The following is a 20514-nucleotide window of genomic DNA, read 5'->3' as shown; positions in this document are numbered from 1 at the left end:
TCTGAAAAGTGATTATTGCCAAATTTAAAAAAATCGTAAAAATAAGTGAGTACGTGAGTACGTGAGGCTAAGTCAAAAAAAAACGAATAAATGTCAATCTGTCGAGAAAAATCAGTTTAAAAATCAATTCTCGTTTTTAACATCGAGTGTATCAGTTTCTCTTTTCTGGACCCTTGCTCAGTTTTGCATTCAACTATCTCTGGTAGAGACAAGCGAAAAATCGTTTGTCGAACATCAAATTGAACAGTGACTTGCTCGAAAATTAGGAGCGAGATGCACCTGCCAGTGTCTGTTGAGACTGCACGACGTGTTCTTTCGAATTCCCAGTTTATCAAAAGACGAAAATTAAGAAAGGCTCCTTTCATTACCGAAAAAACCGCTAAAATCGTATTCAGTTAGCTAAAATCAGCCAGAGAACTAACTGGAGACAAGTGAAGATTACCGCATGATCATTCAAGCCCAATTTTGGTTTTAGTTCATCTTTTCTTTTCTCAAATCGTACCAGTAATCACGGTAGCCTTCTGGTTTATCACAGTTAAACTTTTCCTCGTCACTGAAGATGATCTGAGACCAATACATGAGCTTGAATGATCATACCGTAATCCTCACTTGTCTCCAGTTAGTTCTCTGGCTGATTTTAGCAAACTAAATACGACTTTGGCAGTGTTTTTCGGTAATGAAAGGAGCCTTTCCTAATTTTCGTCTTTTGATAAACTGAGACTTCGAAAGAACACGTCGTGCAGTCTCAACAGACACTGGCAGGTTCATCTCGCGCCTAATTTTTGAGCAAGTCACTATTCAATTGGATGCTAGACGAACGATTTTTCGCTTGTCTCTACCAGAAAGAAGTGGTGGGCGACCAGAAGACTGTTTAGTGCAATAAGCGGCAGGATTTGAAGCATATCGAATGATCATATCTCTCGAACGTTTCAAATCACGAAAAATCTGACGATCCGAAAAGCCTTGAGATAATTTTGCACAATTCGTCTTTTTTCGTAGTCAGTTAAAGTTATTCCACGACACATAGCTGTAAAAACACAAACGAACATGAAACCTAACGTTTAGCAAAAAAATTGCAAAGAAAACAAAAACCAAGGGTGGCCGTATCATTTTGTGCATTTTTTTATATGGATTTTTATGAAAAAATGGTTTATCTTTTTTTACGAACGGTTCATGTATATTTCCAATACTTATCTGAAAGTTAGCCAGTACAGCGGACATTTTCACAAGAAATTATGTTTTGCTATCTCAACCCAGTTTTGAGTTATACCAAAATTTGGGGGTGGCCGTATCATTATGTGGAGCACTGTATATTTTTATAGCAACTTCTATCTGCAAAGTTCCAATTTGTCTCCATATTACTTATTTCAAAAAATTTAAAACGCTAAAAAAAAAAAAAAATTTATAACATGTTTTATAACAAAACAGTAAGATGGTTGAATCGGGATAAAACGTATGAAAAAAAGAGTGGCTATGAAACACTCCTAATCTAGGAGATTTTATAAATTAGGAAAAGAAATGAGAAAAAAAGTTGTTGTAAGGAAGGAAAACATAACAATGTCTAGTTGGAAGATTTTGCTAATTATTAATTAACATACAGGTATGGTTAAGATTATTAAGGTTGTCATGCCTTAAAATAAACCCTCCCAACCTAGTTTTACATTAAAAAGAAACGAGAGCAGTCATTTACAAAAACTGAGTGGAGATCCAAAAATCGCAATTATTAGCATTTTGGAGAGAGAATTTGTAACAAAACAGGGGGGGGGGGCTAGGGTTTTGATTAATTGTGAGAGAAAACAAAGAGGAACCAAATTGGAATGGCGCCATCTTCAAATAAACCGTAGGGACAAGAGAAATGTTTGGGAAGTGAGGATTTGGGGGGGGGGGGGGGGAAGGCATACAATTTTAAGACACTTGATTAAAAAATGACCCATCTAGACACATAAACTAGCAATATACCCATTTCGGATCAACAAAAAAAAGTAGAAAAGTTGGATTGTATATAGTAAAACCACGGGGATGAGAAGAATGGAGACTCGAGGCAGGTGTCGAATGTGGTAAGGCACTGGTTGGGATGGGAGACAAAAACTGAATGGGAATGACAAATGGAATAAAGCAAAGGAACGTAGAAATGAGTCAGAAGCATAGAGCGTTCAAGGCATGTGACGGCCAGACAGCGTTGAGGCCTGAGACGAAGTGTACGACATTCCGTAGAACACTTCCTGCTTTGAGAGTTCGTCCTCAAACTTCTCCTCGAGCACCTGTAAAAACAAATAGATTAAAAATAAATTATGCATTTCATACAATTGAAATTATTTAAAAATTCACATGTTTTCGGGAATTGCAACAGCAAGTTACAAAAAAAAATGTTTAAAATTTAAGCTGTCTTTAAAAATGCCTCGTAATCGAGTAAGGTTCTTTTTAAAAAATTTTTAAAACTCTGCACGTTTACAAACTCCGAACACTTTTTCAGAAAAGTAGCCAAATCCTACCGTTTTCCTTGCAATCAAATTCTCCTGCCACAGCTCACGCATCTCGTGATACTTTGCCTCGTGCTCCTTCATCGTGTTCCTTTCTTTTTCCAGCAACTGCTTGCGCTTCTCGTTCTGCATCTCATCAAGCTCGATGATCTGTAAATATTTACTTATTCTAGTTGACCTTCCTTTAATCAAAGACATACCGCTTCCTGGTGGCGCTCCTTTAATATTTGCAACTTCTTCTGCGACTTCAAATCGTGATCTTCCAATGCAGCTCTCATGCGCAACGCTTCTTGCTCATCGAATCGTCGAATTCGTTCTTGCATTTCCGCGTTTGACATGTTCTTGAAATCATACTTATTCAATAGAATCATATTGTTCTTTAAAAAATGTACTTACCACTGCACTGATTCGCAGGCTCTCTTTGAACATCACACTACGAGTTTTCGTCTCAGAGCGCAACATTTTCGGTAGCTTTTTACGATCGAGTGTTAGTGCTCTGATGAGATCGTCTTCCTCTTCTTGATGAATCTTCTCGATTTGAGCCATTTCACGTTGGTGTCTAGCAAGCATTTGTGTGCGGAGAAGGTAGTATTCATCCTTGAATAGTTTTCGATGAAGTACAAATCTGAAAATTTAAAGCTTAATGAAAAACTAATTTACAGAAAAACCCACTTCTCTCTCATTTGCTTATCTTCCAACTCCCAAATGTTATTTTCTTTTGCTCGGAGCAAATTGTGCTTCTGCATCAGGAACTGCTTTTCAATAGATGCCATTCTTTCCTTATGCTTTTCAGCCATTCGTTGAAGCATTGCCTCCGCATTCTGTTGAAGTTGCATCAAAAAGTCCTTCTCCTTGAGTTGATGCTCAATCTCAATTTGCTCCTTCCGTTGCTTCAACGCATCTTTTCTCTGAACCTTTGAGAGCATCGTCAACTCTTGCTTAAATATCTTCATTTCTTGCTTCAGACGCTCTTTGAACGCTCGCATATCCTTCTCCTGTTCGATTCGGAGACGCTTTTGCGCATTTCGTAGTTCATGCTCCTGGGCACCTTCAGTGTCTTCAATCTCTTTTCGTTGACGGCGTTCCATAGCATCCATCTCTAGTTCCGATGTTCGTGTCAAGTTTGTTTGCTCCGATGTGAACTTTCTGGCTTGCTCTTCGACAAGCTTGATTCCCTCGGCCTGGAGTTCTTGCTTTTGACGGGCTTCGTCACGTTGAAGGCGTCTCAGATCGTGGAGTTGTTGCTTTCTGAAACTATCAGAACGTTAGTGGCGGGATTTGGTTTTCAACTTTTTTAAAATTGAATTGTCATTTTCGCATTTTGCTCACACATTAAATTTTCAGCATTTAAGTAAAATTTAATAGAAGGTATACCTTTGTACTTTATCATCCTTAACACCCAACACATGAACTGTGGTAGATGTGACTTGAACACCATCAATCATATACGTCCTAGTCTTTTTAGTAATTGTCTGCCGATTTCCATCTTTTCTCCCGCCAAGCGGTCTCGGAGCAACGTTTGAGTTTGTCTTCTGAACATCTGTAGATGTTGACGGAGTTGGTACAGGTTTTTGGGAGATTTTAGGAACTGGCACAGGCGAAGGAGCTGCATTCTCTTTAGCATTTCCTTCATAGTCTACTGGCGGCTCGGGTGGTGGGACTTTCTGCTCGCCATTGCGTCTTGGTCCATCAAAGTATTCTGGCACGGCGGACACTGATGTTGGGACATAATCTGTCGATGATGATGCAGAGTGTTGAACAACAGAGTTTGATGAACCACTCGTCCTCACAGATTGATTTGATTCGGCGCGTTTTGGAGGAGAAGCTCTAGTTTTTGTTGGAGTTGAGGCTGATGACACTCTAAGTTCCGTCTTTTGTTGAGCCATGTCCCGTACTGTCAAACTGGCTGACATATCTTGAGATGGTTTCTTAAAGAGTGCATTTGAGTGTTGAACCGCCTCCGCTTCCTCTCTGCTGACTTTTTTCTGGGCAACAATTCCTGAAATGATTTAAAATTGAGATTTGAAGGGGTATGGGTCTCGAAACGATAATAATTAAACATGAGTGCAGTATGTTTTTTTGCTTATACATATTTCAATACAAACCTTCTGGAATTTCCGTGATTGGTTGACTGATTGGTCGTTGCTTCGAATTAGAGCTGTCAGCAATTTTCTCTTCCATTTGAGTTCTAATATTGCTCACAGCATTTGCACGTTCGTTCAACTGAGCTGTAGTCTTTTCCATTTGCTGATGTGCCATCACGTATCCAGCATGCTCCGCGGGCTCCAACTTGTGGAAGGATAAATTAACACTTTCGTCGAAAGAAGATGCTGACTCCGAAGGTGAGAGTTCTGAAATAGTTTAGTTGGTAGAGTTGTTTTGTTATGCAATTAATAATCAAAGTCCTATTCAAATTCTTACGTCTCAACTGTGGACTTAGCGATGGTCTGCTACGGCTAGCCATTATCGTGTCACGAATCGAATGCTCAAACAATTGCTCCTTTTGTGGGGAATTGCGTGGAGAATGGCGCGGAGATTCGTGTGGTGATCGACGTGGAGATTGACGGGGCGACGCACTTGAACGTGGTGAGTTGAAAAATGTTGATCCTTGCTCGTCGTCCAATGTGGTGGTAAGCTCATCGAGAATACTGAGCGCTTCTCTGCGTGGACTGACAAACTCGTTGGCAGATGAAGGACTGCCGCTGGTATTGAGGCTAAGAACTGCTGGCGTGGAGAGTTGCGCACTACTCTTGTTGGTAGATGGTGTGGAGAACTCGGCAGTTCCTTCTGATGATGTGTTGCTGTTAGAGAAGGAGAACTGAAAGTTTTAAAGATTATTGTAGGAAATTACATGCCAGAGCATGAATTCAGTTTCTCTGTGCTAGTAACACAATCTACAAATGTATAACGACAAACCTCTGCAAAACTCGAATTCTCTGCTGGTTTCCCATTCACTACTGGCGACTGCCGATGAGCATTGACTTCTTGTGGTGGTGGCGGAGCAGCTCTCTTTTTGTGAGGAGTATCTGGTGGAGGTGTCTCAATGATGGGTACCGATACAATGGGAACTTTGAACCCATCACTAGTAGCCGGTCGAGGGCTATCAGAAGCCGAACTCCAGCTATCACCACGACGTTGAGAAATCTCATCGGATCCTGCCACTGATTCCTCATCACCATCAATGACAACTTCTTCTTGAACATCTGCGTACATTTCGGCGAGTAGATCCATAATCATTTTTCGTTTTGATGGAGCATTTTGGAACCACTGATGTTTGAAGATTTCAGCTGCCGGTGGACGATTTCTGGGATCCTTGACAAGGCATCGTGTGAGAATGTCACTGAAGGACCGGGTCCAGTGAGATGGTTGGAGAAGCGTTGGCGGCTCTGATTTCTGCACTTTGATAATAACTCTCATAACAGAAACGTCTGAATGCGGGGGCTCTCCTTGGGCCATTTCAATGAGTGTGATTCCAAAAGACCAGATATCCGAAATACAATCGTATGGCTGATCCTTGAAAGTCTCGCAAGCCATAACTTCCGGAGCCATCCTGGAAAGAATAATTTTTTCAGTTTTAAACCGTGATTTTAATATACATGTTACTTACCAATACGGTGTGCCAATAAATGTGTCTCTCTTTTCACGTTCACTCTTCAACTTCGCCGAAACTCCAAAATCGGCAAGTCGAACCTGACCGTCTTGGGTGAGCAAAATGTTGCCAGCTTTCAGATCACGGTGAATCACATTCTGGGAGTGTAGCCACTTGAGTGCATCACACACGTAGTATCCGATGTATCGGATTTGATCTTCCTTGAGTACATGTCCCAGCTCGACAATGATGTTGTCAACAGCACCACCTCCACAAAACTCGAGAAGCATCTGGAAACGATGAACAATTAAAAGGTTAGGGATAATCAGTATAACCCTCACTATTTTGTGATATTAATATTAGTTGCTTTATATTTTCTGGAAAAGTTCCAGCGCGCAAAAATTCTAAGAATCGATGAGAGTACACTAAATGGGATATGAAAATAGTACTACACAAGGAAATGCTCTTTCATTCTAATTTCAAACTTAAAACTTTACACATGTTTGGACCAAAACCTTATTCAGAAACTCACCGTCAGTTTATTTTCAAAAAAATAAGTAGAATAGAGTCCTAACATAACAGGATGACCCTTGCATTCGCTGAGAATTTCGATTTCAACAAGGAAATCTTCCAGTTCTTCGCCTTCTTGAATTTCAATAGACTTTGATGCGGCAAAAAGTTTGGGATCCGTCCGTGACACTGCTTTTTCAACTTTTCCAAATGCTCCATCGCCAAGCTCTCCAATAATGTTCCAGTGATCGCGTGGGTTCACATTGTCCTGAATTATTGGAATCTTGGTTTTCATTTGAAAAAAACTTGTGAACTCACATAAATGTAACTAGGTAACTTCTTCTCCGCTTGATTGGCACGAAACAAGTTTTTGACTTTATTCAAAAACGCCATGGTGGCTAAAAAGAAAGGTGAAGCGACGGCGAATGCAGTCACACCTCCTTTTATACAACGCGACCTCTGGAAAAATCGGGGTTGAACATATGTTGTGATTATCAATGTTGACGGATAGAGAAAGTGCAGTAAAAAAAAGCGCGAACACATGACGGTTTGTTCACATACAAATATGTAAGATGCGAGAAGAAAAAAATGGAAAAAAATGGCTACACTAAAACGGGAGAAGTGTAGGAGGGAAAGCAAGAGAAAGTGATTCAGTGGTAAAAATGCATGATAAACTTTGACGGTAAATAATATTTTTTTTGTTGCTTTTGAAACTAAATGAATGCTATCTGATTCAATCATGTACTTTAAAAAAAACACTTAAAGTACAAAATAGGTTCAGAGCTCCGTTTCATGCATATTTTATGTGAATTAAAAAATGCCGGTCATAAAATGAAATACATTGAAAATTTGAGAGTTGTTTTGGGAAAGCAGGTCAAAAGGGTAATTCAAGTGGAAAATGCATAAGTATTGAGAGATCACATTTCTAGATATTAGAAACTGGATAAAACAGCAAAAAATTGCAAATAAAACGTTTTGAGCTTTTCAGGAATGCGGGTAAATATTTGTAGTTTTTCATTTTTCCGAAAAATTTATTTTGACTGAAAATGTGTGTTTATACTGACTAACCGAAAGCAATGAGTAACAAGGAAAACAGTGTCTTTGAAGAGAATAGGAAACATTCTAGATTAAAAATTGTTGAATCTTATTTTTTCAAAAGATTTGTCATTTGTATAGAAAAACCTGGAATATAGAAAATCCTGGTATAAAAAACTGTAAAAACAATAACATTCGAATACAAATTCAATGCTAAAAACTCCAACAGGTTTGTTATTCTAATTTTAAATGAAGAATGACTCTTTTTAAGCGCTTTGAATACAATGAAGTTTGATCAATTTGACCGCCGAATTTAAGATTTCCTACACCTACTTCGTACAAACAAGTTCAGGAAAAATGGCAAAGTTGACAAGCCCTGTGATAAATAATAAAGTTACAAGGAAATACAGTGATTTCAAGAAGCTACATGGATTGAAAATAGTTTCTGAAACAAAAACCATAGAAGGGCATATGATGTCTAGTGCTGAGCGCTATCTAAAATTGAGTGGGCAAGAATTTTAGAAGAATTTTAAATTAAGATAATCCGATCAATAATTGATAATTATACTCTTCAATTTTTGACCGCATTTTATACAAACAGAGACAAAAAAAACCTCACTCTCTCTCTTACACAATCGTGTCCTTCTTTTCCGTCCGACAAAAACAGTATTTTCAACAAGTGGCCCCCTACCGGCCCACGGCCCGTCTGTACGCGCACACACAAGAGTAGTGAAGGAGGGGGGATGAAAAAAGATCGGAACGAGAGACAGAAATACAGACGCCAGGACACCTTTTGTATATACTCCAACCTTTCTTTTCCATAAAAGACGAGCGGGAATAAAAGGAAGAGACTCGGGAATGAGTGGAAGAGGGAGAAAGAGAAGCGGTGAGAGAGAGAGAGAGAGAGAGCAGTGCAAGCAAACTATACGGCAGTAGCAGAGAGAAATAGGTATTGCCGCCCGCCGCCCGCCAAAGTCGAACCGAAACTGACTGGGTGTCGGAAGACGACTCAAACTCAACTCAACTGTGACAGTGTTGGTGCGGCGAGACAGTGGCGGATATGCAGACACGCAGGTGGTTAGAAAAATTGAGAATGTGAAACTGTGCGCGCGCGGGACACAGGTATATAGATAGTAGGTAGTGGGAGGGAGAGGGAGCATAGATTAAAAAGGAACGCAGGATGAGAGGCAAAGAGAGAGGGGGAGGTCGATTGACCGTATGAGATAGGGATGGTTGGGCATCCCGAGAAGTTTGTAAAACTTGGAACGAAACTTTGACTGGGTCAAAACCAAGAAGAGTTTTAAAATGTGGGAGAATTTTCTAAAATACCAATTACCAAAAATCTTTGCAATTTCAAGTAATAGAAAACTTTCAGGAAATACTAAATTTTGACACATTTCTGTGTTTAATTTACTAGTTTTCTCTTGCAACAAATGACATATTGAGTAAAATTTCGGAAAAATTGGAAATAACTTTTGCATAAAAAATAATCTCAAGCTTTTTGGCGGCATGTGAAAAATGATTCCGCAATAGGCAAATCATATCACTAAAATCTTGAAATTAATTAGGAGAAAAGTGAATAAAATATATATAGAGCGGTCATACAATTAGTTAAATTATGGTATGTGGAGCTTATTTTTAACATGCGGCTTTTAAATGTACATTCTGGAATTATAATAAAACAAGCAAACTTAATTATGTAAATTGCTTTCAGGTTCAAACCGGTATTTTGCACTACGTTTTGAGCTTATCATATAACTTTCACAGTGAGAAAACGTGGTCAGTGCAAAACAATTTAATACAAAATTCTTTGCTGTTGATAGATGCGTGGAGATTTCTGTTTTATACACTTATGTTTCAATTTTGACCTCCAATGGTAAATAATATAAGTGTTCATAATAAAACTTTGAAGGAAGTTGAATTCTTATGAACGGGCTCCGAACAATTATTTTAAATTGCAATAGGAAATGTTATCTCAGCGTAATACTCCTAACTTGAAAGATTAAAAAATCTGGAATATTGAAAAGAACGGTTGAAAAAAGTTATTGGCAATGACACTTCAATGGGAAATTTTCAAAGTTATGACAGCGTATAGACTTTTGAATAATATTACTCATCAAAGTCATTATAATAACATATATATTCGGCTGATAATGTTAAATAATTCGGCAAATTCTGTATAATAGTTGAAAGAACAACACTTCAAAAACAGGATACGCACCGGTGTTGATATGTTTTTACACATTGTTAGCCACAGTTTCCCACACGTTACAAAAAGAGATAACATGCATGTCATCGCCTTGTTCCGCAAAATGAACAGCGAAAAGGTCATACACACATGCGAACACTGTGTTCGGTTCAATGAGTTTCCACCAATGTCCACTAAATATAATTATTTCCATTCCACCCACAATTATGTCGAGATCCCGCATTTTCTTCAAAAAAAAAGTGCACTTGTCCCGAAAGCTTTTGATTCTATAATTCCATAATTCGAAGGAAGTGAAAACGTTTTTTTTTATTTGACTGAACGAGAAGTTTGAGGAAAAAGTGAACGGGAGTTGGAAAAGAGGAACGCTTAATGTAAAAGATCGCCTTGTCTATTTCTCTTTGTCTCCTTCCACTTCTCACTCAAGAAACCGGATTTTAATGCTGTTTTAGAAGAGGCAAAAGCATAGATGAAGACGACAAGGGAATTGCATAAAGTAGCTGCTGGTACTAATACTCAGTGTCTAGCACGTTAAACGATGCCGTCAACCGATTGACTATAATGTTGTACGGTACATAACAAGGAATTAGTCGAACGGTGGGTGGTGGGGGTAGAGAGGAGGAGAAGTAAAGAGGAAAGGTGAGTAACAGGTGCAAAGCCGGTAAACGACTGGAATTATTGGCAGAGAGTGGAACAAACGTGAAATAATGACAAGAAAAAGTGCACGCAAGTGCTGCGGAGAGGGCGAATTTGACAGAAATTAGGTAAATAATTAGACTCGGCGTTAAGCGATATGTGCATGGTTAGGGAAATAAATTATTAAGCTGATAAACCATGCTAAATTTTTGATAAAACATCATGACTCGTGGTACGTTTAAAGTATAAAAAATACTGGAAAATCAACATGGACCAGTTATAACAGCCATCAACTGCCCGCAATACTAAAAATATATGGCTCACTTGTATAAATTCAAAAGTTTTATTAGAGAGGAAGTTATAAATAAGTAGTGGTCGTGAAACTTTTAAATACCTATTCACTTTTGATTGTAAAAATAAAACTAAGTGACTTAAAAATTGAAATTTTTGCTCAAATCAAAAATTGGCAATTGGCCAAGTATTTTTTCAGGACAGTTTACTCCAGTTAAACAAAAATGTTTACTACTAGGGACATATTATTTGATTAACATTAGTAAAAAAATATTGAAAAGCTTTAAGAGTTACCGCCAGCTGTGTAGTGAAATTTTTGCGACATCTTAAAAAAAAAGCGACTTCCGTTTTGCAGGTCAGTTCACATAACCGAACAGCTGTGAAAAATGAGTCTCACAAAGTTCCGAGAGAACAAAAACCTTTGGAAATGACAACCACAACAACAAAAATCAGCGCATCACATCCACTTTACCGAACAAAAAAGAACAGGACAACTCAAACAACAAAAAAAACTCTCTCTCACAACAAATAAGAATTAAACGGATCAAGTTGACTAGGTACTCGTCCCTGCGTCAAACGTATCAGTGCCGGCATCAAACCGAAAAGTACAGTCGTAAAAGTAGAGAGAGAGAGTGTGGGTGGAGGAAAGGGACACGGCGGGTATAATAAGAGGAAATACAACTGATATCAACTCGATCATCATTTCGACGCAATACGTCGTCTGCGTCTTCCTTTGACTACCACAATTGTTGAACATGATGGAAGATGGCATTGCGGCAACACATGCCCAAATACTACTATTTGAATAATCTATCAATCGCTTCAAAACTGTACGTTAGGATGGAAATGGCGTGAAAACTGAACAGGAAATTCTCATCTGGAAAACTATACTAGTATGCAAAAAATTAGCACCGTACCACAGCCAATAAAAAATTTTAATTGGACAGATCTCGGATTTTTGCTTACATTCTCAGAAATGTGATGAATAAAACTCCCAATGAAAAAAATAGCATTTACCTTAGAATGTTCAATCTGTATATATCAGTATTCTAGTTCGCATATTTTTTGTTCATTAAGGTATATACACTTTCAGTAAAATGTTTTTTGCAACTTTTCCCATACAAACATAGAACAAAAAGCAAAAAATCTGATTTTTTGCCACTACGACAAAAGAGCAGAAAAACACAAAAAAGTTAGGACTGGCAATGTGTTTGGTCGTGGAAAACTTAACGATTATCCATAAAACAAACGAAGAAGCATGTTTCGTCCTGTGGCCTTTCTACCCTTGCCCTTAATCTAGTGCTAGGTTCAATGGGGCAATCCTTTGGAAATGAAAAATGTTATTACTTGTATATGGAAAAAATTTTGACAGCTGCATATTTTCAGTTGAAAACAGGTGGCGGCAAGGAAAAATACATTTTTTAACTTTCATCATCTACGCTTAGACACATAATCTCAATTTATTGACGACGTAAAAATTGTTTTTTGAGACTGTAAAAAATTAGGGGACACCAAAATAATGCTGTTTACAATTTATTAAATCCTAGGAATTTTTAAAAATTAAAAATGTTGTCTTGTCAAAAGTAGAATAGAAATGCTGGTTGAAAAAATAGCTCTGGGGTCATTTTAATACTCAACTACTGTAATTCTGAAAAATGGCTAACCGAAAGCACAAATATCGCATTGTTGATTATGTAATTTTGAGTGCAAGACTACAATTTTAAATGCAAACTCAATTTTATTAGAAAGATTAAGCTCCAGCTTAAGCCCAATCAAGCCTCAATCATGAAATAGTTTAACTTAAAAAATGTGCAAAAAACAAATTATCCAAGTAAGACACTTTACGATATTTTAGTTTTTCAAATTTACAGTCAGCATTTGCCAGAAAAGAGGAAGAAAAAAGTTGGGCTTTTGAGAAATTTTTTATAGGAGAAAACTGGGTAATTGCCATTTTTGACTTTTTATGTTTCCACTATACTATTTTATCATCATATAATTATACATAGTAATGTGAAACTTGTTTTTCTAAGTTTTAATATTTGAAAATTAAAAAAGTATTGACGAGAAAGAAATACCGGAATTTGTTAATAAAATCCTAGTTCCAATTGCAAAAATTAAAGCTCATTAATCTTAAGTCAAAAGAGACGAAAGGTTAAAAAAGAAGGAATCAAATCGAAAAAGAGGAGGAATGAAAAATGAATTGCGGTGCGGTGAATTGAAAGAAATGGTCCACTATGTATTTGATATATTTCAATACATTCATCGCATGCGCCCAGCAGAAACAGCTGTTGTCATCTCAAGCAAAAAAAGAGAGAGTGGGGAGAAATGATGGGTTCATCGTCAGGGGGAAAAGGGCAAAACGAACATGTCGGAAGTTGAAGAGCGATGTAATTCATCAGAAGATGGCAAAAGTATGATGAAGAGGACAAACTAGATAGCCAGTGGGAGGAAGATTTCGGCATATTTTATGCATTGCAACCACCAAACCCATCAACCAACACATGTGGGTTGCAGAAATGTTAAATGAAAAAAAATGAAAAAAGTTATGAAATGTCTAACCATCTCGGACTTATTCAATAGGTTCAAAAGATCGCGGAACTAAACCTGTCAATTGTGAAATAATTCAAGTGGAGAAGAGGGGCGTTGTTTTCAATAACCAAACAACATGTATTCAGCGATCATCTGTTCAATGAGTAGTTAAGAAAAGATTAAAAGTGAAATGTTCTTGGCGAACTTCACTTTTTGTTTGAAAAAGTTGAGACAGACGTTTTCAGAAGAAAAAAGAGAGATTTCAAAAGAAAAAACAACAAGTATGAAGTTCAACTTTATCAAAGATTTCCGTTCGGCAAAATCAGATGTTTCCAGTAGATATGTCCATTTTTTATGGTTATTAACAAGGCATACAATAGAAATTTGTTAGAGTTGATTCGGTGTAATACTGAAGGTGTCGGATATTTTTTTTTTCAAAAAAATAATAAATAAGTGTCAACAAGTCTAACAGAAACATGGAGCAAAATGACACATTTTTCGGAGTCGTACCTTTCATTTGTCAAATTTGACTTGTTTTGCGAATTGGGCAGGGGCAGTGCCAATATGAAGAACAATTTCATACAATTATACAATTTTTTAAGAAGAAAAACTGATAGAAAATCATAAAGAAAAAGTGTTTAGAACGTAAAAAAAATAAAATTCAAGTTCTCATTCTACATTTTGAATAATGACTTTCAGGCTTGAAAAAAAAAGAAATCGCAAATTTAAAATTCTAAGAAACGTTCCGGGAGTTTCATTAATTTCCTAAATGGTTCCCTGATTATTCAAATTTTACAACGGGTTTTTGAAATTTCCAATGTTTTGAATATACAAACAATAACTATTTTTTTGAAGAAACATGTTTTTGCCTACCGGAGCAGAACTTTTTTATTTCCACAACGTACAGTTCAAATCTAACAGGCCTAGAGATCGTCAATTTTCTTATCACCAAAAGAACTCCAAGAATGCCACTAATAACATTACGCAAAAAATCGATAAAATGTCGAAAAACAAGCGAAATGGTCAGTGCGACAAGGGGCGCAGAGCAAACGTGGCGAAAAAGGGTAAACAAAGGTGAACAGTGAAAAGAGATAGTAGAAAGAAGGAGGGAGGGCGTATTTGAATGAATAGTACGCAATTCTCATGTGGTGTGTTTGCGGACCTTGGCAGCGGCAGAGTTGTGCATTTAAATAGGGTCGGCTCCAAAGAGCACAATTAAGTTTTTTGGTTATTAATAAAATTTTAGAAGGGGAATAAACTTTTTTGTTACAAAACAAGTTTCTTATCTCACACTAGATATTTCTTGTCTTCACTGTGATATTTATTGATTTTTTTTGTGTTTTGTGTCAAAATTGAACTAGTTTCATAGTTCAACGTTGTTTAAATAATACTTGAAAATATGTTTTCCGTTGAACACGAAACGAGAATAGTAAATCTAGTGCCTTTTGTTTGAGAAAAGAAGGATAGCGTTAGTTAGAAATATTTTTTGAAAAGGGTTTCAAAAAAAAACATTATGCAAGAGTTAGAAATGATATTACTGAAAAATAATATATATTTAAAATTTGACAAGATTTTTCTTTTGTGTCAATTAGTAAGTTTCTAGGTAATTTTAAAAAAAAAGTCTAACATACCTTGTTAACGATACAGTCAAGTTTGATATTTTTCCACAAAATCAAGACTGAATATTTGCACTAGATGCGTTTAAATTTGGTCGTTCTTGTTTCATATGCTATTGATATTTTCAAGAAAAATTGTTTTTTTTTCAATCCCGTATTCAATTTCAAAAATTTTTCTCTGAATCGGGAACTTTGAAATCAACAAAATCCACACCGGATTTCCTTTGTTGACAAAGTTTTTGGAGTGTGTTTTTCTTTAGCTAGCCGTAAAGGGTCCTTAACTTGTAAAAACCTATTAATATTGTCGTATACATTATTGAATTCATTATTGAATTGTCAGGTTTCAAATTTGTTTTGCCGGTTCTTGTTTTGCACATTTACCTTCTTCCTTTATCCATTTCAAATCCAAGCCTAGCATTAGGACACTGTTCTAATTGGTTTGTTGGTATTCCTTGCCTCATTTCATTTTCTCCGTGCTCTCTCGGTTTCACACAGTCTATTACGTATTTAGGAGCTAATAGGTAGCGTCTGCTCGGACCAAGGACACAAGACCGCCTTCCAGTGCACCGCACCTGTCGTCCTTTTCTATCTCAATTCACTTCCCGGATACCAGTTCAGTTGACTCGGCTTACGGATCAAATATGAATCCAAATGACTCAATGACACTTTGGTATGTTTTAAGTTTATTAACTTTTAGAATTGTTTTATATTTCAGAATGATAATATTCTAAACGTTTTCTAAAATAAAAAGTTTACAAAAAATAAAAAATAAAAACACATCAAACGCATACAATATGACAATAATTATAATTTTTCCATGTAACTTTTAACTTTATTTTGGTTGAGCTCGTGTCACAGCTCTTATTTCCTTCGAATCGCCATCAAAATGAAATTCATGTTTTATAATCTTATTTTTACTAAATAAATTGAACGACGTTTTTAGAAAATCAATTTCAAACTATACGTTTTCGGCACATAATCGATATTTTCCAGGCCATGTCAGTCGGAGAATTCAAAAATATACATCACGTTTTCGTTTAAAAATTAACTTCTAAAAATGTGTCGAGTAACGAAAATTATCTAAACATGCTAAAATAATATGTTCTCAAACGTAAGCTAAACAGTATAAAAAGTTAAGGTGATTTTTTAAATACTTCATTGTCAATTTTAATTATAATTTCAGGAGCTCCTACAAAACCACTGAACAACGTATTGGACCCCTACCATCCACATCTACTCCGTTGAAAACTCCTCGATCTCATAGGTTACTTTTTTTACTTTTTTTTTTCATTTTTACTTTTCCGTTGATTTATGCACATACAACACTGACATAATAATTGCAGAGGTCCGGAAGAACCAAATGTCACTACTATTGTTGTGGATACTGAGCAGGATGAAAACAGAAGTAGGCTCTCCAAAAGTGAAACACGGCTTAGTTAGAGTATTTTCAGATTTGTGCAATTCAACGCAAAGCTTACACATTTCATGTCGCACCTGCAGAGAATTAAAGTTGGAAGTTCAGGAGCTTCGAAAAACTGTTGAAAAACAGGCACAATATATTCAAGTTCTCAAGAAATCTCTCAACTCGTATGTAGTGAACAAGAATGTCTCTCAAAAAATATTGTTTTTTTTTCAGAACAAGTGAAATGGATTCTTCTGAATCTCAACATGGAAATGGGTCAACAGCGAGTAGCGTCACAAAAAGCAGCACACGCGTCCAGAGAGTAACGCCCACCAAACGAGATATGGCATCCAGTGGCAGTACGAGCACAAGTAGTAGTACCTCAACTCCAGTCGTCAGAAATATTTTGCAACAACTAACAACGCCAAGGTCTGCTAGAACATCTACTAGAGCTGCATCAGGAAACAGAACACCTACTGGAACACCAAATATGACGAGAAACGTGAGGCCAGTCACAAATAGGACAAGCTCCAGCAACGTATCCCCAGCAGCACAAGTGACCGTTAGTTTTACAACATAAAAAGCAAACTTATAAAGTTCAGGCAAAATGGGAATAATTAGACAAGTTGCATAAATAATTTGTTTTGCTGTTCCTGCATAAACTAAGCTTTTTGATTTTTAGATGTTATACAATCGTACAGTTAGACTACGTTTTTGTAAAATTGAACAGACTTACTCCTATATTTATTTAATAATTTATTTTCAGCCCGGAACCTCTTCAAATCACCGGTCCAGACTTCCTCCAACGATCCGAGTGCCTCAATCTGAGCCGATTGGAACTCGTTCGCGTCCAGCAAGATACCAATCACAAACACTTCCAAGACAATTAACAGCTAACAATTCTAGAAGATCACAGTCTAGACGAAGGCTATTTGTGGATGAAGAAAGTAATAATGAAGATCGTAATGAGGAGCAGCCTGAAGTTAACCGTAAGTGGCGTAATTGGCAAACTTGAGATTGAATATTGATTTGACTGGTTATTTTGGAAAGTGAGACCTCAAATAAGGTGTAGGGCAAAAAATTAAAATATTTGTTACACCTTATGGAGAATGAATGTCAGTGATATCAGCAGTGATACCAGTGATATCAGAAAAATCATACACAGTTTCAAGTTAATTCTTAACTTTAGAATACCACCGCACACGCAGTGAAGCAGCAATCGAGCATCTCAACATTTCCCCAATGAAGGATGATCAGTGGGCTCGAGCGTGCCCGCCACGAATTCATCTCGAACGAAATCGCCCAGAATTCATCGAACGCGTCGAAGCCCGGCAAAGCATTATTCGAGCTGCGTCTGAGAAACGAGCAGAAATCGAGCATCGAAAACGAGTGAGTGCACTTCTTGAAAAGTCTTTGGATACGTTTTTTTTTTTTTTTTTTCAAATCGAAGACAATTATTTTTAGCTCGCAGCTAGAGCAGTGGCCAGTGGACAAAGGAGTGTAGAAAGTGTTAGCAGAGAGCTCTTTGCTGATTCAACGGCAGTCAAAGCTTTTTATGAGGAAGATATGAAGGAGATGACAATGAAGTATGTTTTTTGAGAACAATTATCTCAAAACAAAAAAATCCCAATTTTCAGAAATATTCGAAAATCCCAATCTTACCAAAACCGAATTCATCAAAGAATTGCCAATGTTGATAGAAAGGCCAATAGAATCATTGCACAAACGCATAGTTTGGTAGGTTGTTCACAATTTTTCCTTTGCCAAATGGTTGAAACATTTCAGAGAGCAAGATCCACTTCTCGATCACGATATCACCAATAACTGCTTCGAATCAAAAATGTATTGTCCTGTAAATTGAAAATGTTCTGTGCCATTTTGATCTCATTAAAAAGTGTTGTACATTCCAGCTTTTAGCATATTTTGTAATAACAACAATAGTTATGATTATTTGATTTTTTAATGAAACAAAATGCATTTATTGAAAAATAATGAGCTGAAAATACAAAGCTGTATGATTATAATGTTATGTTACAGATAGAACCCCCAACTGAAATGAAATTTTGGCGGTTTTTATTATTGCTTTGTTTTATTGAGGAACATGCTAAATTAAGAATCCGAAAAAAGCAAATAAAATGTTATGGTTATTCTAACATGATTATTTCAAACTCTATAAAACAAGAAAACAGTTTTAACTTGTTGTTTCTGTCAACTAACGTTCCTGACCAAATTCCTGACCGTTCCACCAAAACTGCAAAAATATCTGCACGAAGTGGGATTCGAACCCACGCACCCATACGAGTACCAGAACACCCAGGAGACCTCGTACTTGAGGCAAGCAATCGCTTGAGTCTGGCGCCTTAGACCACTCGGCCATCCGTGCTACGAAAGAGTATACTAGTGGCCTCGTACACATGCAAGAGTAACGGCAGAGAGAGAGAGACAGCGAGAGGAGAGAAAGGAAGGGGAGAGGGCATAACATGTGGTACACGTAAGATGAAGACGGGTGAAATAGTACCAAATACAATTTTAGGCGTTCGAAAAAAAAAGTGGTATTGCAAATATTTGGAAACTTTATTGTCAATAATTTCCTGCAACACTCCAAACATTATTACCGTCCAAAATATTGTATTTGTTATCATGATATAAGAGCATTTTTAAAACTTTGATGAATACATGTATTTCAAGCAATCTTTGATTCTTAATAGTTGAAAATTATTAGAAGTTGTCGGTTGATTGGTTCATTGATCTGAAAAATAATGAAAAGGTGTTAAATCAATTTAAAATTGACCTGCCTACCATTTCGCTCATTTCGACCACGATGACACCTTATCTGCGTTCTCCTTCATAAACTTCTCCCGATCCTCATCAAAATGTTGCTGAACTTTTTTGCACAGACCTTCAAGCACACCTAAAAGTTATTTGTCATTTGGATTTTCTACAATTCTGAATTGGCTGTATTTTTTGTGGTGCAAAAAGTTAGTTGCACCTTCAGCTGCGCGAAGCTAAATTTCAGATACCGTCTGCACTACTAAAATTGTCTTTCAAACTATAAGTCGAAAAAAATCTTGCGTGCTACTTTCAAGATAGGTACGGTAACAGTTCTCCAACTCCTATAGATTTTTACCTGAGGTTGCATGTTGCGAACCAAGTATTCCAGATGAAACTTCGTGACGAGACCACGAAGGCAACTTTTCGTAGTTTTGCTTCATGAACAACTGCTTTTCCTCGTTTTGTTGCTCTTGCAGTTTCTGATACACTTTTTGAAAGTCACCTGAAAACATACACTGAATAAATAAACCACGCTTTTTGAAACTTACTTTCTTTTTTCGAAAAACTCATTGCCAATCTGAAAAATAAAGTATAATATTAATCTTGAAAGTGACAAGGCATAAAGTTTGAAAACATTTTGTCAAGCTTTCGTCAGTAAAGCATATATATCTCGGAAACGTTGAATAAATATAACAATGCCTATTGTATTGGAATTCTTATAATCTTTTGTTGGGTTGGCATTGTTAAAAGTTAAAAAAAATTTAAAACGGTAGATATCAACAAAACACCCACAAATTCATGTCATCTTGGAATAAAAAATGTTGAACTTCAATATGTTCAATTTTCCAATGCTTAAACAAAATTTCAAAGATAAAAAAACCAGAGTCAAGAAAACGGATAAGTTTCATAATGGAGTGCTGCAAAAAGTTTGTTTCTCGGTTTATAAAGTTAGTGAATGTGATTGTGAAATCGTTGCGCAATCTCACTTTTTATGCTTTCCAGGAAAATAATTCAAGGTCTGCCAACTAAATTTTTTAGATCAAAATTTTATGGGTATTTATAAATTAGAAATGGCTATTCAATGGATTAAAAAATTTCATTTTCAATTTTTGTGCAATGCTTTCTTAGGCACATTAATATTCGGAAACTGTAAATGGCCTAAATGCCAGTAGCAATATGCCAAAAAAAGTGTAGTATCACAGCATCTCTCTCGAAGACGTATTGAGAACTGCAAAGTGTTCTTTCCCTAGAATAATATCATCTTTAAAAGTCACGAGAAACGTGATAACCAGCTATTTCTTTGTATGATTCGGAACAACAAGATGTCATTCAACCGGTTATGTACTGATTCTCAGTTATATTTTCAAGGTGAAACAAGTATTTATAGAATGATCAATGGAGAGGAATGCAGGAAAATAGAGTGATTGTCGGAATGGAAATTACGTAGT

At 36.6% G+C, this 20514-nt stretch overlaps 3 protein-coding genes and 3 non-coding genes across 7 annotated transcripts; 3 read left to right on the top strand and 3 right to left on the bottom strand.

Annotated features, from left to right (window-relative positions):
• Positions 1–1891: 1891 nt before the first annotated feature.
• gck-4 (Protein kinase domain-containing protein) lies at positions 1892–7040 on the bottom strand (the record flags this gene model as incomplete). Of its 2 annotated transcripts, none has more annotated exons than NM_077889.5 (12): positions 1892–2261; positions 2493–2630; positions 2681–2821; positions 2877–3105; positions 3153–3728; positions 3855–4479; positions 4586–4831; positions 4902–5298; positions 5397–6030; positions 6088–6359; positions 6602–6847; positions 6898–7040. In NM_077889.5, 12 exons carry the CDS (start codon positions 6970–6972, stop codon positions 2154–2156), a joined length of 3687 nt encoding a protein of 1228 aa, NP_510290.1. In that variant the 3' UTR covers positions 1892–2153. The 2 variants fall into 2 exon arrangements, with proteins under 2 accessions (NP_510290.1, NP_001360654.1); NM_001373560.5 differs by having other exon boundaries at positions 2681–2833; positions 6898–6972.
• Positions 7041–8246: 1206 nt separating this feature from the next.
• On the top strand, positions 8247–8387 carry C04A11.8. Its single transcript, NR_072450.1, has one exon. It is a non-coding gene; the product is annotated as an Unclassified non-coding RNA C04A11.8 (non-coding RNA).
• Positions 8388–11916: 3529 nt separating this feature from the next.
• On the top strand, positions 11917–12009 carry C04A11.7. Its single transcript, NR_072449.1, has one exon. It is a non-coding gene; the product is annotated as an Unclassified non-coding RNA C04A11.7 (non-coding RNA).
• Positions 12010–15403: 3394 nt separating this feature from the next.
• Positions 15404–18274, top strand: C04A11.2 (uncharacterized protein). The gene is made up of 10 exons (NM_077888.5): positions 15404–15562; positions 16076–16156; positions 16236–16297; positions 16344–16479; positions 16529–16856; positions 17061–17283; positions 17484–17683; positions 17759–17880; positions 17932–18031; positions 18080–18274. The coding sequence occupies exons 1-10, from the start codon at positions 15534–15536 to the stop codon at positions 18116–18118; spliced, it is 1320 nt and encodes a 439-aa protein (NP_510289.1). The 5' UTR covers positions 15404–15533; the 3' UTR covers positions 18119–18274.
• Positions 18275–18558: 284 nt separating this feature from the next.
• Positions 18559–18677, bottom strand: C04A11.t1. The gene is made up of 2 exons: positions 18640–18677; positions 18559–18604 (listed from the first exon to the last, which is right to left on the bottom strand). It is a non-coding gene; the product is annotated as a tRNA-Leu (tRNA).
• Positions 18678–18949: 272 nt separating this feature from the next.
• On the bottom strand, positions 18950–19643 carry C04A11.5 (Oligoendopeptidase F). The gene is made up of 4 exons (NM_001444136.1): positions 19615–19643; positions 19422–19568; positions 19086–19205; positions 18950–19043 (listed from the first exon to the last, which is right to left on the bottom strand). The coding sequence occupies exons 1-3, from the start codon at positions 19634–19636 to the stop codon at positions 19102–19104; spliced, it is 273 nt and encodes a 90-aa protein (NP_001431045.1). The 5' UTR covers positions 19637–19643; the 3' UTR covers positions 18950–19043; positions 19086–19101.
• Positions 19644–20514: the final 871 nt, after the last annotated feature.

Source organism: Caenorhabditis elegans, chromosome X, assembly GCF_000002985.6.
Source record: "Caenorhabditis elegans chromosome X".
NCBI classification, from domain to species: Eukaryota; Metazoa; Nematoda; class Chromadorea; order Rhabditida; family Rhabditidae; genus Caenorhabditis; species Caenorhabditis elegans.
Note: the sequence above shows the minus strand (reverse complement) of the source record. Positions and strands in the feature narration are given on the sequence as shown.

Bases quoted from the DNA above. Each gene is read 5' to 3' on its own strand.
- C04A11.2 (NM_077888.5), top strand. From the start codon at position 15,534: ATGAATCCAAATGACTCAATGACACTTTG. The intron at 15,563-16,075 runs GTATGTTTTAAG...TTATAATTTCAG, and splicing joins AATGACTCAATGACACTTTG to GAGCTCCTACAAAACCACTG. The intron at 16,157-16,235 runs GTTACTTTTTTT...TAATAATTGCAG, and splicing joins AAAACTCCTCGATCTCATAG to AGGTCCGGAAGAACCAAATG.
- C04A11.5 (NM_001444136.1), bottom strand. From the start codon at position 19,636: ATGAGTTTTTCGAAAAAAGAAA. The intron at 19,569-19,614 runs GTAAGTTTCAAA...GTATGTTTTCAG, and splicing joins GAGTTTTTCGAAAAAAGAAA to GTGACTTTCAAAAAGTGTAT. The intron at 19,206-19,421 runs GTAAAAATCTAT...AATAACTTTTAG, and splicing joins TTCGCAACATGCAACCTCAG to GTGTGCTTGAAGGTCTGTGC.